At 47.1% G+C, this 15,952-nt stretch overlaps 2 protein-coding genes across 2 annotated transcripts in view; one reads left to right on the top strand and one right to left on the bottom strand.

Moving 5' to 3' along the window:
• The window catches only part of HIP1R (huntingtin interacting protein 1 related), a 102,452-nt gene extending 92,156 nt beyond the window's left edge, over positions 1-10,296 (top strand). The window contains exon 32 of the mRNA XM_075898582.2: positions 9,903-10,296. Within this exon, the coding sequence (XP_075754697.2) occupies positions 9,903-9,917 (15 nt within the window). The 3' untranslated portion in view covers positions 9,918-10,296. The remainder of the gene's footprint in view (positions 1-9,902) is intronic.
• The window catches only part of VPS37B (VPS37B subunit of ESCRT-I), a 38,524-nt gene that overhangs the window by 9,439 nt on the left and 13,133 nt on the right, over positions 1-15,952 (bottom strand). The window contains exons 2-3 of the mRNA XM_075898590.2: positions 7,613-7,784; positions 1,822-1,904 (exon numbers count right to left, since the gene is read on the bottom strand). Of these exons, the coding sequence (XP_075754705.1) occupies positions 1,822-1,904; positions 7,613-7,784 (255 nt within the window). The remainder of the gene's footprint in view (positions 1-1,821; positions 1,905-7,612; positions 7,785-15,952) is intronic.

Below are 15,952 nucleotides of genomic sequence, written 5' to 3'. Positions count from 1 at the left end.
ATGGGCTACATGGACCAGCTTGCCTCTTAGAATTAGGGACGTAAAGGGTTAGCAGGTTAACCAGTAAGCATGTCCCTTACCTGGGTAACCGGTTAACTGATGGAGAGCAAGGATGTGAATGATAAACCAGTTAACATCATCCTTAATGAGTGTTGCCTACCGGTTCCAGCTAACAGGTGGGGGGCTGGAGCAGCTCCCCACCTGCTGCAGGCAGAGGGCTGCTCTAGCCTGCTGGAGTAGCCCCTGCCCATAATGGCCCGGCCCAGCCCAGCCCTCCAACCCACCTCTCTTTAATCAGATAATTGATTAAACATCATGTTTAAGTGGTTAATTTAAATGGGATTTTGCATCCCTAGTGGGGAGCTACTCCAGCTGAGCCAGCTGCACAATCCATCCCAGCAGGGCCATCTGTGCTACAAGTGGGGAAGCCCTCGAGCATGGCTGGGCTAAAGCAGCAAACTGTGCCAGGCCCTGCCAGAACTGGCTAAAGCAGTTCCCCATCCATGTTCCCATTACAGGCAGGAGGTTACTCCAACCCAGCCAGGCCCACTGTACCGCATCATGAGGTGGCGGCTTTTCCAGCCCCACCAGAGTGGTCCCGATTAGGTTAATCACCAAATTACATTTTACATCCTTACTTAGAACATCCTCCACACAAGAACTGGTGTCAGCACCACTAAAGCAAGAGTCAGAGATCAATATTATGTCATATTTTTAGTCTACCATTCTCAGTGCTTGGACAAAGCGAGGCTTTGGTAAATGCTACTTCGTACAAAATAGGTAACCATACATATTAATATAACAAATTATAATTTGCCCTGAAAATGACTTTTTGGGATAACAAGTCATCTTTAATAGGTTTGGTTATTACTCTTAACAAGCAGTGCAGTGAAAAGAAGCCAGTATCCCATGGGCTATTCACAAATAGAGCCAACCATGTCCACACTGGTAAAAACTTGAGCACAGTGAGGAGTAACCAGATATTAGACAGCTATGAAAGAATCATAATGGAATGTCCCATTGCTGCTGCTGTGGAGGCTTTCCTCTTCCCCTAGAACAATGAAACACTATCTTCATCACTGATACTACATTTTCAGTCTGTGTAAGACAAAATGGCTCATCACCTCAGTTTCTCATCTCACCCATATTCCAAGAGTGACTGACACTTTCTGTTAGATTAACACATGCACCTGGCAAGCAATATTACATCTGGATATTTTAAAAGTTCTACACGTGTGTTATTGGGCTGTAAACAACCTGAAGCCATATATACACTATGGAGACTACAGCAACACAGCTAATGCCCCATACCTATGCCAGCATAACTCCATAGCACAGACACAGTCTACAGAGACTGAAGTAGTTTTTCTCATCATTGTAGGGACATCATCTCACTGAGCAATGGTAGCCAGATCAACAAGTATTCTTCTGTTCATCTACCTGCATCCACACGGGGGATTAGGTTGACACAGCTATGGCTCTCAAGGGCATGAATTTTTCACTGCCTGAGCCCCATAGCTGTGTGTCTATGTTTATTAGGCCTGGCCATGCTTTTGACACAGAGAGCATAAAAGAATTATAATATTTGTGTTAAAAATCTGTAATGTAAGCTTGGAATCCTTACTCAGACAAAATAATTCCTACTGAACTCATCTGTTTACCAAAGTCTAATGCGATAGTCTGAACCCTATTCTTTGAAAAACCCTCAGATCTATAATATCTTTATTTAATAGTATGTTACAACTAAATGAGTAGCTATAATCTCTTATTACAGATGAGTAGGAGAATCTCTTATTTGCATTATATATGTACTGCTGTTACCTCAGTGTCCTCTTCAATCTTAGCCCCCTCAGTTTGAAGAAGCGCTAATAGTGTCTCCAGAGAAGCACTGCTGGATTGTTTATCTGTAATAATATGAAAAGAACAGTGAATAGAACAGCTACTACAAACAATTTCTGACTGAAACTGTATAGCTCCAGTGAACATAAGGCTTTCTTTAAAGGCCAAACATACTATTTGATTTATTCATTCTTTGTGCTGCTCCAGAAAGAGGAGCTAGCAAACAAGAGCAGCTAACTTCAGAGTTTTGCAAGGGTTTTTAGAGGGAAAGTTTGAACGGGGCTAGAGATACTTAACATTTTTTAAAATAAAAACCAAAACCACCTGACATAAAAAGAAAACCATCAAGAAAGAAATTAGATCTAGGAGTAAAAAGAGAATGCAGACAGAAGCCCAGAACGAGAATGGAGGCCATCCAGTTTATTGCACCCAGTACAGCATGTATGATTACCCACTCTATGGACAGGTAGCATATGTGTGCATTAGGTGCAAGGAGCTCACGGCCCTCAAAGACAGTGTATATGCTCTGGAGACCAGAATGGCTGTACTGGAGAAGCTAAGGAAGAGAGAGAGGCACACAGCTGAGACTTTCTGGGATATAGTAGAACAGTCCCACCTCTGATCAAACAGCCTCTGTGCTGTTGAGGAGGATGAAAGTCTCAGGGAAGGAGAACATCCAACTGGAACAGAGGGAAATGAACCAATAGTTGGGATCCTCCTTCCTGATGATGCTGTGGTATCATCTTACACTGAGGATACCTCTCCAGAGAAGGGAACTCCGGTCATTAGGAAAAGACAGATATTAGCAATGAAGGATTAAATCATAAAAAACAGCTTGGTTTGTGATGACTGGGAGAACCGCATGGTGACTTGCCTGCCTGGTTCAAAAGTTGTGACTCTCTTGAAACATCTAGATAGATGTGTGTGTGTAGTGCTAGGCAGGAGCCAGTGGATGAGGCACATGTAGGTACTAATGCCATAGGGATGAATAGATGAGACATCCCAGAGCCCGATTTAGGTTTCTAGGTAATCCAGGACCTCCATAGTAGCATTCTCTGAAATGCTTCCAGTTCCACATGCAGGTAGATAAGCAGAACCGCAGGGTCTCTCGATACATGGATAAGATGATAATGTATGGAGGAAGAGTTTAGATTTATTAAGGACTGGGAAAACTTTTGGGATAAAGGGAGCTCTACAAAATGGAAACAGATTGCTGGCACTTAAAATTAAAAAGGTCATAGAGCAGTTTTTAAACTAAGGGTTAGGGGTAAGCTGACAGGTGTGGAGGAGCATGTGATTGGACACAGAAATGGCTGAAGCCATTCTCTTTAGGTGACAAATCTAATGAATTGTCCCAGATTGAGGTGTTACTAAGGGACGTTTTAGACAAATTGGTAACTTTAACAGTAATAAATCACCAGGACTAGATGGCATTTACCCAAGTTCTGAAAGAACTCTAATGTGAAATTGTAGAACAGTTTTTTAAAAAGGCTCTAGAGGGGATCCTAGTAATTACAGGCCAGTAAATCTAACTTCAGTGTCAGGAAAATTGGCTGGAACTATAGTAAAAAACAAAATTGTCAGACATGTAGATGAATGTAAATTATTGGGGAAGAGTCAACATGGCTTTTGTAAAGGGAAATCATGCCCCAATCTACTAAAATTCTTTGAGGCAGTCAACAAGATCATGGACAAGGGGGATCCAGTGGATATAGTGTACTTAGATTTCCAGAAAGCCTTTGGCATGGTCTCTCACTAAAGGCTCTAGAGCAAAGTAAGCTGTCATAGAGAAAAGGTCTACGGATTGATAACTCATTAAATGATAGGAAACAATGGGTAGAAATAAATGGTCACTTTTCAGAATGGAGAGAGGTAGCTAGTGATGTCCCTGGGAGGTTTGTACTGGAACCAATCCTATTAAACATATTCATAAACAGGGCTTGACAAGCGGAGGCAAGCCCCGCTCGCCAGCTGCGCGGTTTGACATGCTGCACTTGCACAGACCGTGCTGTGCATGCGCTGATTGTGCTGCAGCATCGTGCCAGGCTAAAATCTACTCGCTACAGGCAAGTAGATTGCTGTAACTGTCGAGCCCTGTTCATAAATGATATGAAGAAAGGGGTAAACAGTGAGATGGCAAATTCTGCAGATGATACAAAACTGCTCGAGATAGTTAGGTCCACAGCAGAATGTGAAACACTTCAAAAGGATCTAACAAAACTAGGTGGCTGGGCAACAAAATGGCAGATAAAATTCAATACTGATAAATGCAAAGTAATGCATATTGGAAAACATAATCCCAACTATAAGTATAAAAGGATGGGAACTAAATCAGTTATTACTACTCAAGAGAGATCTTGGAGTCATGGTGGATAGTTCTCTGATTGCAGTGGCAGTCAAAAAAGCAAACAATGTTAGGAATCGTTAAAAAAGGGATAGAGAATAAGGCAGAAAATATCTTATTGCCTCTATATAAATCCATGGTATGCCCATATCTTGAGTACTGCATGTAGATGTGGTCCCTTCATCACAAACAAGATATCTTGGCACTGAGGAAAGTTCAGAAAAGCACAAAAAAAATTATTAGGAGCATGGAAGGAGAGATTAGTAAGATGGGAACTTTTCAGCTTGGAAGAGGCAACTAACAGTGGGATATGACTGAGGTCTATAAGATCATGATGAGGTTAGAGAAATGGTTCTAAGGAGAGCTAGATAAATTCATGGAGGATAGGTCCATCAATGACTATTAGCCAGGACAGACAGGGACGGTGTCCTTAGACCAGTGGTCTCCAACCTTTTTACACCCAACATCACTTTTTAAATGACAGAACAAACCAAGATCTACCTCTCTGCCCCTTTCTTGAAGCCCCACCCTCTCTATTCTCCTCCTCTCCATCACTTGCTATCCCCAACCCTTACACTGCTGCTTTTTTCCCCAATTCTTCTGTAGGAAGAAGTTTTTCCAACATTTGGCCTGTCTAGACTGGACCAAATGTCAGAAAAACCCTTCTTTCGGAAGCCCCCTTATTCCTCGTGGAAAGAGGAATATAGGGGTGACCGGAAGATCATGTTTGCTCTTCCTCTAAAAGAAGTGGAAGAACAAACACATCCCTGGATGCAGAAGAGTTTTTCTGGGGTATCTCCAGAATCCTGAAAAACTCCTGCAGTCTAGCTGTACCCTCACTGGGTTGAGACAGGATGTATAGGCTCTGGGGTGGGAATGAAGGATTTGGGTGTGGGAAGGGGTGAGAGGTGCAAGTTCTGGGAGGAAATCTGGATGAAGGAGGAGGTGGAGAAGGGAACGCTGGCTCGGGGAGGGGGCTCCAGGCCAGGCAGTGTTGGGGTCAGATGTAGGGTTAGGGTACTAAGCAAGCCACAGACTTCTGGATGTGATGGTTCAGGAATTTGGGTTGGGGTACGTGAGGGGTTCAGGGCAGGGGGTTCCAGTGTATGATAGGCTCAGATGTAGGGTCTGGAGGAAAGGGGAGTGCAGGAGTGTTATGATGCTGTGGCCAGATGGGGGCTTGGCCCCAACTGGGGTTTGTTGGCCAGGCTTCATTTTTAAATAAAATACTATGTCCAACACAAAAAGTTTCTGCATTGTCTTTATTTATGAGAAAGGCAATGAACCAGTTTTGAGTCAGGGGTCACTGACCCAAGAAAAGTCAGTTGGGGCCACACAAGTTAGATGCAAAAAAAACCCCTCCTCCAACCCGCCCCCTCTCCCCCCACAAGCTCCAGTAATGTGGCCCCAACTGTGTCGGTGGGAGCAGGGGACATAGTACTGGGGAAAGGTGCTAGTGGGTGCTTCAGCAGGGGACAGGGTGCCAGTGGAGACAGGTTTCTGAGGCTGGGGAGTGGAGAGAGGAAACAGAGGAGTAGGGATTGGGGAGAGGGGGCTGGGGAGTGGGGAGAGGGAACAGGTGCCAGGAAGGCAGGGGACAGGGTGCCAGTGGAGACAGGTTTCTGAGGCTGGGGAGTGGGGAGAGGGAGCTGGGGAGTGGCAAGAGGGAACAGGGAAGTGGGAAGAGAGTGCCGGGAGGGCAGGGGACAGAGTGCCAGTGAGGACAGGTTTCTGCAGCTGGGGACAGGGTGCCAGTGGGGAACAGATTTCTGAGGCTGGGGAGTGGGGAAAGGGAACAGGGTGCTGGGAGGGCAGAGGACAGGGTGCCAGTGAGGACAGGTTTGTGAGGCTGGGGACAATTGAGAGGGGACAGGATGCCGGGAGGGGAGAGGGGACAGGATGCCAGTGGGGACAGGTTTCTGAGGCTGGGGAGAGGGAACTGGGGGGCAGAGAGTTCCTTGCACCCGCGTCCTCCCAGGATTCTCCCCGCCCTCCACAGGGAAGCCGGCGCGTGCCTCCCGCAGCGCAGCTAAACCCCTGCGGGTGCCTGCCCCGAGGCCAAACCCTCCTCCTGCAGCACAGCCAAACCCCCATTGGCACGTGCCCCGGAGCCAAACCCCTCTCCCGCGGTGCAGCCAAACCCCTGCGGGCGCCTGCCCCAGGACCACACCCCTACGCGCGCCTGACCCGGGGCCAAATTCCCCTCCCGCAGCGCAGCCAAACCCCCGCAGGCGCCTTCCCCAGGGCCAACCCCTGCACTTGATTCACCCCTCCTGTGGCGCAGGGAAGCCACCACACTCCTCCTCTGGGGCTGACACCCCCTCCCGCAGCGCACCCAGCATGCCACAGAGCTATGGGAGGGGAGCAGCCAGCACACTTCCGGTACCTCCGGAAGTGGCGCAAAGTTGTAGGCAGGACTTCCATCCACCCAGCACTACGCTGGAGATAGGTACTGGGGCTTCTCGGGGGTGGGGGAGAAATAGGGGTGGGGAGGCCCGAACGCCTCATGATCTACTGGTCGAGGCCTTGCTATCGACCAGTTGATCGCGATCAACCGGTTGGTGACCACGGCGTTAGACCCTGTTTGTCAGAGAATGGGAATAGGCAACAGGGGATGGATCACTTGATTTCCTGTTTTGATAATTCCCCTGGGGCACCTGGCATTGGCCACTATCAGAACACTAGATGGACCTCTGGTCTGATCCAGTATGGCCATTCTTAAGTTCTTTATAAGAATGTGTTTTCTGATAATTTAATTTGAAAATTACTACAGTAAACTTATAAATGAAAAAATTAAATTAACTGAAGTTGGTAAATGTGTAATTGAAATAAAATGTTTCATAACTTGAAGTATAAAACAACAATATATTAAATGCAAGATTATATTCAGTCATTCTCAATTTTCATTGTTTGGAGAGTCTCAGAAAATTTTTTTTAACATCAACTGAAATTTGATCATATTCAGACAAAAGATCAATAGTAATTAGGTATGTATGTTCTTTCAAGCACAGAAAGGAATGTGTATTCCAATAACACATGCTTGTCTACTTAGTTCTTTCTACTAAGTGGAACAGTGTCATAGTCTATGAGAACAGTGGCATTTTCCAGATCTATTACAGACGATGAGCTTGTCGGGGCAAAGATAGTGTGTCTGTTCTGTGCTTATACGGCATTTAACACAATGAAGTCTTCGTCTATGACTAGGGCTCCTCTGTGCTATGGTAATGCAAATAATACTACTATAGAATGATCTATAATCCATACATTACTGTTTTGACACTTCTGTTCTTTTACTCAGTATCCGTACGCAGACAGCTAAGAATCAGGGATATGCATCAGAAAGGAAGGTATATTTATCCATATTTTAGATTAATAGAGAAAAATAGGATATATTTTTTCACAATATATTTAACCACAAAAACATGTTACCTAGTTTTGTTTTCTTGATCTGATATGCTTCAAAAAGAACCTGCAGCTCCTGATATTTTTGGGTCAAACTTGCTTTCAGAGAGTCCAATTTTGGTTGGTATAAAAGATTACTTTCAGCCAAACTTCGGTTGCTGGCAAGAGTCATTTCCTTGTTAAGCTGAATATTTTGGGACTGCAAAAGAAAGGTAAGATATAATAGGACAATGATATATTATTGATAATAATACTATACAGACAACACAAGTCTTATAAAAATTCCATTGAGCAACAAAATACAAGTTGTCTTGAGGTACCCTTATCACCACTGAATCAGATCCTAAAACAGATGCTGATATTTTTGAACAATGCATAGTAAACATCAATCCCCCCTTTCCTGCGCTCCCTAATGGGTGCCTGGAGTGTGAGAGGCTTGCAGCTGGGGCAGTGCTGGATAAGGATAGTGGGGGGCACACCCCTAGCCAGTCCCTTTAACCTACCTGGTGATTCTCTTTTCTGTATGATTTTATGAGAAGCAATCCCATTTTCCTGGCACAACCAAACCTTTACCTTCCTTTAAGTTACAGTAAGAGAAAGCTGTATACCGAATGTCCTAGCTCTTACCATTTAGGAGGAGTTCTTGGACAGGTAGGCAGGAAATTCTCTCAAATACATAGTGGATTACATGCTACAATTCCTCACAGTATGTTTTTTCCAAATAATTTAATCAACGTGACTAAATTTCTCACTCTTTAAAAAGGTGATCACTGAAGGGAAAGGCCAGGCATTTTGTAAAATGCACTGAAGTCCTAGAATAAAAGATGTAAACTGAGTGCAAAATATATCAGCCTTCCTCAAGCAATGAAAAGCAAAAATCAAGAAACTTGATGGTTCCCTTGCCCACACAGTAACAGAATTTGGGAACAATGAAGCAATCCTGGGTTATGGGGAAAAGTCTATTTTCAGTTTAATCCTTCCAGTTGATACATCCTAGTTTGAATGACGATGTTCACAATGAATGAATAGCCAGTTCTCAAAAAACAAGAAACAAAGACCACTGTAAGAGAAATTCAGAGTTTGTCCAAAATGAGTAATTTTTTGAGAAAGTCTTCATGAGACTGAGATAACAGAGCATTGTGGGAAAGGCTGTCTTGGCAGGATTTCAATTCAGACTTCAAAACGAGATTTAAACATCAAAGGGAAAAAATGTAAGAGATTTTATTTCAGTTGTTCAGTATGAACTGATGCCATAGTACTACTTTCCCATGGCCTTCCAGGGGGGCTGATTCAGAAGTTGGTGTTTTTTGTCTGCTGGATTAACATAGTGTCTATCATCCTGCACTTTTAGACTCACAAGAAATTGTATTTGTTTCTTCATCCCCTTGTGCCTTTTAATAAGAACATTTTGCTTCCATGGTAAACTTGGATGCACAGTGGTACACCATTGTGTCCCTCGTGAAATAATCCCTCGTAGCATGTCACAAGATGTATTATACCTCACACAAACACTGTAGGCAATTATAACTAAGGCTCTATCTATCTGGTGGATTCTTACATCTGCTCCCCCAAAACTTTTAGTATTAAGCTCCTCCCAGGGCCTGTCTTTGTGACCTACCCCTCAAACTGCCAAAGAACTGTTCTCTGTTGGTGACCTAGCCCTTCATTAGCACAGCAGCAACAGATCAGCTAATTAATGTTCAAACTCATTCTCTACACTATCAATGTCTTCTCTGTTTAAATTCAATCAACAATGACTAATTCCTCCCTCCAAAATCTCCTAAGCAGTTTCATGCTAGCAAGTTGCATCTCTTGCTGATTCTATAGGTGAAGTCCATTGCAAACACCAGGAACTCATCGCATCTCTCCATTCTCCCCACAGACAACTGACCTGTGTGTCACTCTCCTGTCCCTTCTGTTTCAGACTCCATGCAGCCTTCGCTCTCCCTCCCTCCCTCCTACCAAGGGATCTGTGTGCTCCAGTTGTCCCCTCCCCATGTCAGGGGCTCTGTCTCCTCTCATTCACTCCATCACAACACAGGGGCTCTCTCTCTCCCCATTCTTCATTCCCTCACCATGCCAGGAGCTCATTCCCTCAACCATTTGGCTCACATTCATTCTTCTGCCACATGTGAGGGGCTTTATGTTCCCCATGTTTATGTTCTCCCAAACTAGTGTCTCATCTCCTCTGATCAAGTTCTTTCATCCATTCCAAGGACCCCAAGTATTCCCATTCTTTCCTATGCCAGGTCTCACTCTCTTCTATCTTAGGAGCTCTCTGTGCATCCTATCCCCACATATTTCTCTTTTCTTTCAGGGTACCAACATTTAAAAACTGCATTGGGAAAACGGGCAGAGCTAAGATGGAGGTAGTACTATGCTGGAACATGTTAATGGCTGCCATTAAATCGTTCATTGATCCATTGACAACTACAGAAGCAGTTGAAGTGACGGTCTCTGCTAACCAGATCCCAGAAGCTACAAGTGTCCTTCCCATTCCTTCTTTCACCAAAATCAAAAGGCTCACTGATGCCTGAGACACTTCCTGAAATTTTGGAATTGGTCAGCTGCAACACACAGAGAACATCAAACTGAGCATTAAACATTGCCTTGCTTAGTCAATAAGAAATAGATTTAATAATAAAATACAACTTCTACTTCTGTTACCTAATGGTCTAAATATATTAATTCCCATTAGCATCTGCATTCCTAAAATGTTTGGTTAAATAAAAAAATCTCTCTGCACATGTGACTTACATATGACTTCTAGTTTCCCTTCTCCTTTTCCTTAATTAAACTCAACTGTAAAGTGAGTGTCCCCAGAGTGACCTTACTATTGGTTTGTTTAGTTTTTTTCTTAAATTATGCAAGTTCTTCTTCAAGTGGTTGCTCATGTCCATTCGAAGTAGGTGTGCGCGCCGCGTGCACCACGTCTTCCGGAGCGTTTTCCCTAGCGGTACCCGTAGCGCCGGCAGGGTGCCCCCTGGAGTGGCGCCGCCATGGCGGGGCATAAGTACCCCCTGCCGGCGCTGCCCCACCTCAGTTCCTTCTTACCGCCGTGTTGGTCGTTGGAGCGTCTCTCTCTATAGCTGTTAGGCTTAGATAGGTTAATAGTTCCCATTTCTCACTTTGTAAATAGTTGTGTAGTTAGATAGTTAGGTTTTTTTGTTTTGTTCCTTGCCCCCTTGGGGGTGAGGAATGCCAGGGCCGCAAGGCTTTAAAACGTGCACTGACTGCGGGAAGTTTATGCCCAGGGGCGACCCACACGACAGCTGCCTTAAGTGTCTGGGTGAGGCCCATTTGGCAGTAGCCTGCAAGATCTGCAAGTCTTTCAAGCCTCGTACCAGAAAGGACAGAGTTTCCCGCTTGAAGCTTCTCCTTATGGAGACGGCGCTTCAACCGGCACCACTGGACCAGCCTGCGGTGCGCAGCGCACTGGCCTCCACGCGCGAGGCCATACACCAGCACCGGGCAATAGGGGAGCTGATTTCACAGTTAACCCAGTCCCCCATCATGACTCCCCGGGTCTGCTCCAGGCTCCTGGGACATATGGCAGCATGCACTTACATGGTGCGACATGCCAGGATGAGGATGAGACCCCTGCAGGCTTGGCTGGCGAAGGCCTTCTGCCAGTCCAAGGGCCTATGGGACTCCATAATCACAGTGCCCCCGGACATTCTGGACTCCCTACTCTGGTGGACCCAGGAATCTGTGGTGCTCAGCGGAGTTCCCTTCAATCCCCCTCCCCCCTCGCTGACCCTGGTCACCGATGCATCCGACCTAGGGTGGGGTGCACACCTCGGGGGCCACAGAACTCAGGGCCTCTGGTCCCCGTCCGAACAGTCCCTGCACATCAACGTCCGGGAACTACGAGCAGTGATGAAAGCCTGCGAAGCATTTCTGCCAAGGCTCTCCCACCGCTCCATCCTGGTAGGTATGAACAACACTGCAGCAGTTTTCTACCTTAAACAGGGTGGGGCACGTTCCCCACCTCTGTGCAAGGAAGCCCTGCTGTTATGGCATCTATGTGTCACGCACAACATCTCGCCCCAGGCGGAATACCTCCCCGGATGCAAGAACCACACTGAGCAGATCCTTTGGAGCCCACGAATGGTCGCTCAAGGATTCTGTACTCATCCAGGTTTTCCACAGGTGGGGCTATCCCCACCTGGACCTGTTTGCCTCGGCACACAATACAAAATGCAGGAACTACTGTTCTCTGCTGGGGCTGGGGAAATTTTCCAAGGGAGATGCCCTAACGACCACGTGGCTAAAGGGCGTCCTCTACGCCTTTCCCCCATTTCCACTAATCTCCAGGGTGTTGACCAGAGCGAGAACTTTCAGGTCCTCGATCACCCTCATAGCCCCCAGGTGGCCCAGACAGCTCTGGTTCCCCATCCTGGTGGACATGTTGGCCTGGGCTCCCTTAGTACTCCCTCCAGTTCGGGACCTACTAACCCAACCTTGGGACGGAGGAATAATGGTTCACCCGGATCTCCGGTCTCTCCACCTGACGGCCTGGTTTATCCGTGGTTGAACCAACCGGAAAGGGAATGTTCCCGACAGGTACAGATGGTGCTCCTTAGCAGCAGGAAACCCTCTACGAGACGGTCGTACGCTGCCAAGTGGCGGCACCTCTCGTCTTGGGCGTCCCGGAGAGGAGTAGAGCCATCTTCGGCTCCTATCCCAGCTATTCTCGACTATCTCTTTCAACTTCGTTCCTCTGGCTTCTCCTTTTCGTCTATTAAAGTCCATGTGGCATCTCTCTCCGCCTTCCATGTGGGTACGGCAGAAGCCTCTCTTTTTTCTAACCAGGTGGTTAAGAGGTTTCTTACGGGGTTGGAGAAATTGTATCCCTCGGTGAGGGCTACATACCCCAAATGGAACCTCAATCTGGTTCTCCACAGGCTTACGTCCCATCCCTTCGAACCCTTGGCTAACTGTTCGCTGAAGCACCTTTCATTGAAGGTTGTTTTCATAGTAGCCATTACGTCTGCTAGAAGGGTATCAGAGTTAAGGGCGCTGACCATAGAGCCGCCCTACCTTGTTTTTTCTTGCGATAATGTGAGGCTACGACCTCATCCAACCTTCCTCCCGAAGGTGGTTTCTCCTTTTCACCTATCCAGGAGATTTATCTACCAGTGTTCTTCCCTAAACCTCACGCATCCCCTAAGGAGCGTGTTCTACACTCCCTGGATACCAAGCGAGCGCTGGCTTTTTATATCGACTGAACCAAGCCCTTCCCTAAATCCCAACAGTCGTTTGTCACATTTGGGGGAAAGGGAAAAGGTTCGCCTGTTTCTACCCAAAGGTTATCAAGATGGGTGGTGCAATGTATAGCAGAGTGTTACCAACTGGCGGGTAAAACCCCGCCCAGGGTAAAGGCACACTCCACCAGGGCGCAGGCGTCCTCGGTAGCCTTCGGCACCCAAGTGCCTATCACAGAAATCTGCAGGGCAGCCACCAGGTCTTCCCTCCACACGTTTACAACGCATTATGCGCTACCTCAACAGGCCAGGGAGGATGCAAGGGTGGGCTCTGCAGTCCTCAAATCTGTGATGTAAATATGTAAATATACACATCTCGTTGTCTTTGTTCTGGGTTGGTGACTTGTCACTGTTTATTTGTTCAAATAAATCTGTTGATTGTTCACCTTCCTTTATGACTCTGGTGCTATGACTGTTCCGACCCCTCCTCCTTGGGGTTAGCTTGGAAGTCACCTACTTCGAATGGACATGAGCAACCACTCGAAGAAGAAAAGAACGGTTACTTACCTGTAACAGTTGTTCTTCGAGATGTGTTGCTCATGTCCATTCGACTCCTACCCTACCTCCCCTTCGTCGGAGTATCCGGCAAGAAGGAACTGAGGCAGGGCAGCGCCGGCAGGGGTACTTATGCCCCGCCCTCGCGGCGCCACTCCAGGGGGTACCCTGCCGGCACTATGGGTACCGCTAGGGAAAACGCTCCGGAAGACATGGTGCACGCGGCGCGCACACCTACTTCGAATGGACATGAGCAACACATCTCGAAGAACAACAGTTACAAGTAAGTAACCGTTCTTTTTTTCAGTTAACTTTGTTCATTGTTTTCTCCCTAATCCTCTTCATGTTATCTATTTTATACTAATATTTCCAGTGTCCACCCATCTGTTTATTTAGCTGCTGCTTCCTTCCTCTCATCTGCCTTTTGTATAGCCTCTATATGTCCATCCATTTCCTAGTTTAACATTTAGTTAACATACAAACTGAAACTTCTTATTATTGATTAAATTGTGCTAGTAGAGGGATTAAATCCTTCAAGACCAACATACACAATGTGTATTTCATAAAGTGCTGTAAATACACATACATGTAGTATTTTGTGCAGTCATGTTATACAGCCGGGGCAGAGAGCCTACAGCCTGGGAACCTAGATGCACCCCTTGACCTTGGCTAGATCCGGCCCCTGAGGCTTGAGACTCCTCCTCAGCACTGGGGAACTTGTGCTGAAACTTCAGCCTCCCACTATCCCCTCATGGGGCTGGAGCACACAAAATTTAATAGCCTGGGCCCCACTAGGTTCTGATATGCAAGGCTAATATGGAAAGTGTCTTTCTGATTCTCAGTTGGAGGCCATATCAATGAAGGTTTGTTTTTTGGTTTGGTTTTTTGCTTCTCACTTGTATGGTGTCTCTGATTTTTTTGTGGGTTAGCAGCCACTGACCCAAAAATGGTTCTCCACCCATATAATACCAAGACAGACAGATACTTTTAATAGGTGAAAGGAATCCTTCCGGTATAGAATGCCAATGGCTACTAAGAATATGCGATGGCCAGCACCAAAACCAAAACTATGTTTTATCATTAAAACACCCAGATTGTACCAATATGAATTACTTATAGCAGTGCTGACCCCAGGCTCCATGCAGTGCTTTTGCCTCTGAAGTGCAGCAACAGTCTTAAGGCTGTTGCTACACTTTAAAGGCAGAGGCACCCTATCAACTAATCAAATTGTCGGTGCAAAAAACTATTCTATTAGTCAATATTTAACATCCCTAAATCACCTCTAGGGATTGTGTGTCTTTATTACTTATAAGGGCGGTTATTATAATTCTCAATTTTAAGTTGTCCCAGTTACCTGCAAGACCAGTTGCAATTGGTAGTGTCTGATCATTCTCAAGTTGGCAAACTGTTAAATACATATAACATAGCTAAGCAATAACCAGTGGGATAAAGGAGACAAATATAGGTTGAACTACTCTAGTCCCGTGGTCCCCAACACGGCGCCCGCGGGGGCATTTCAATGCGCCCGCCAGGTGCTCGGGGCTGGCTTGGCCCCGGGCACATGGCGCACGGGCACTTGAGGGGGGAGCGCGCTTGGCGGGGGGAGCGCCGGGCACGCGGCACTCAGGGGGAGGGGGCGGGGGGAAGCGCCGGCCCTGGGCACGCGGCGGGGGGAAGCGCCGGCCCCGGGCGCGCGGCACTCGGCGGGAAGGGGGGGAGCGCCGGCCCCGGGCGCGCGGCACTCGGCAGCGGGGGGGGGAGGGAGAGCGCCGGCCTCGGGCGCGCAGCTCTCGGCGGGAGGGGGAGCGCCGGCCCCGGGCATGCGGCCCTTGGAAGGGGCCCCGCCCCCGGGCGCGCGGCTAGGTGGGGCCCTGCCCCCGGGCGCACGGCTAGGTGGGGGCCGCCCCTGGGCGCGCGGCTAGGTGGGCAAACGGCCACGCCCCCTGGCGCCCGACAACCTCAAAAGGTTGGGGACCACTGCTCTAGTCCATCATCCTTGGGACCTCAAACCAGAGAATTTGCTGAACCTTGGGAGGTCAATATTGTCATAGAGTCATTGAACCATAGAGCTGGAAAAGAACTTGGAAGGTCATCAAGTCCAGCCCCCCGCTCCAGGCAGGACCAATCCCAAGTAAATCAACCCAGCCAGGGATTTGTCAAGCCGAGACTTAAACACCGCTAGGGATGGAGACTCCACTACTTCCCTAGGTAACCCATTCCAGTGCTTCCCCACTCTCCTAGTGAAATAGTTTTTCCTAATGTCCAACCTGGACCTCACCCACAACAACTTGAGACCATTGCTCCTTGTTCTGCCATCTGTCACTACTGAGAACAGCCTTTCTCCATAGAGAGCATTACAACATTTCCACTGCTTACTGGGCTCTTAGAAGACATTTTGGGGTGAATTAAAGTTAAATAACAGCACAGAACACCGAGAGCCAGGACTGTTGGATGTAAACAAACTTTATGGGACTGCAGGAAAATTGGCTTCACCCATGAAAAGTCGACATCCAGCTAAAATCATGCCAGACCATGGATGCTGCTGGATCAGAGTTTCAACCTATATCTGAAAGTGTAAACAGGAGGTAAAGTAATTAGTGTAATA

The sequence above is a fragment of the Pelodiscus sinensis genome, chromosome Z (assembly GCF_052426305.1).
Source record: "Pelodiscus sinensis isolate ZL-2025 chromosome Z, ASM5242630v1, whole genome shotgun sequence".
In the NCBI taxonomy this organism is placed as follows: Eukaryota; Metazoa; Chordata; order Testudines; family Trionychidae; genus Pelodiscus; species Pelodiscus sinensis.
This window is presented reverse-complemented; position numbering and strand designations above follow the sequence as displayed.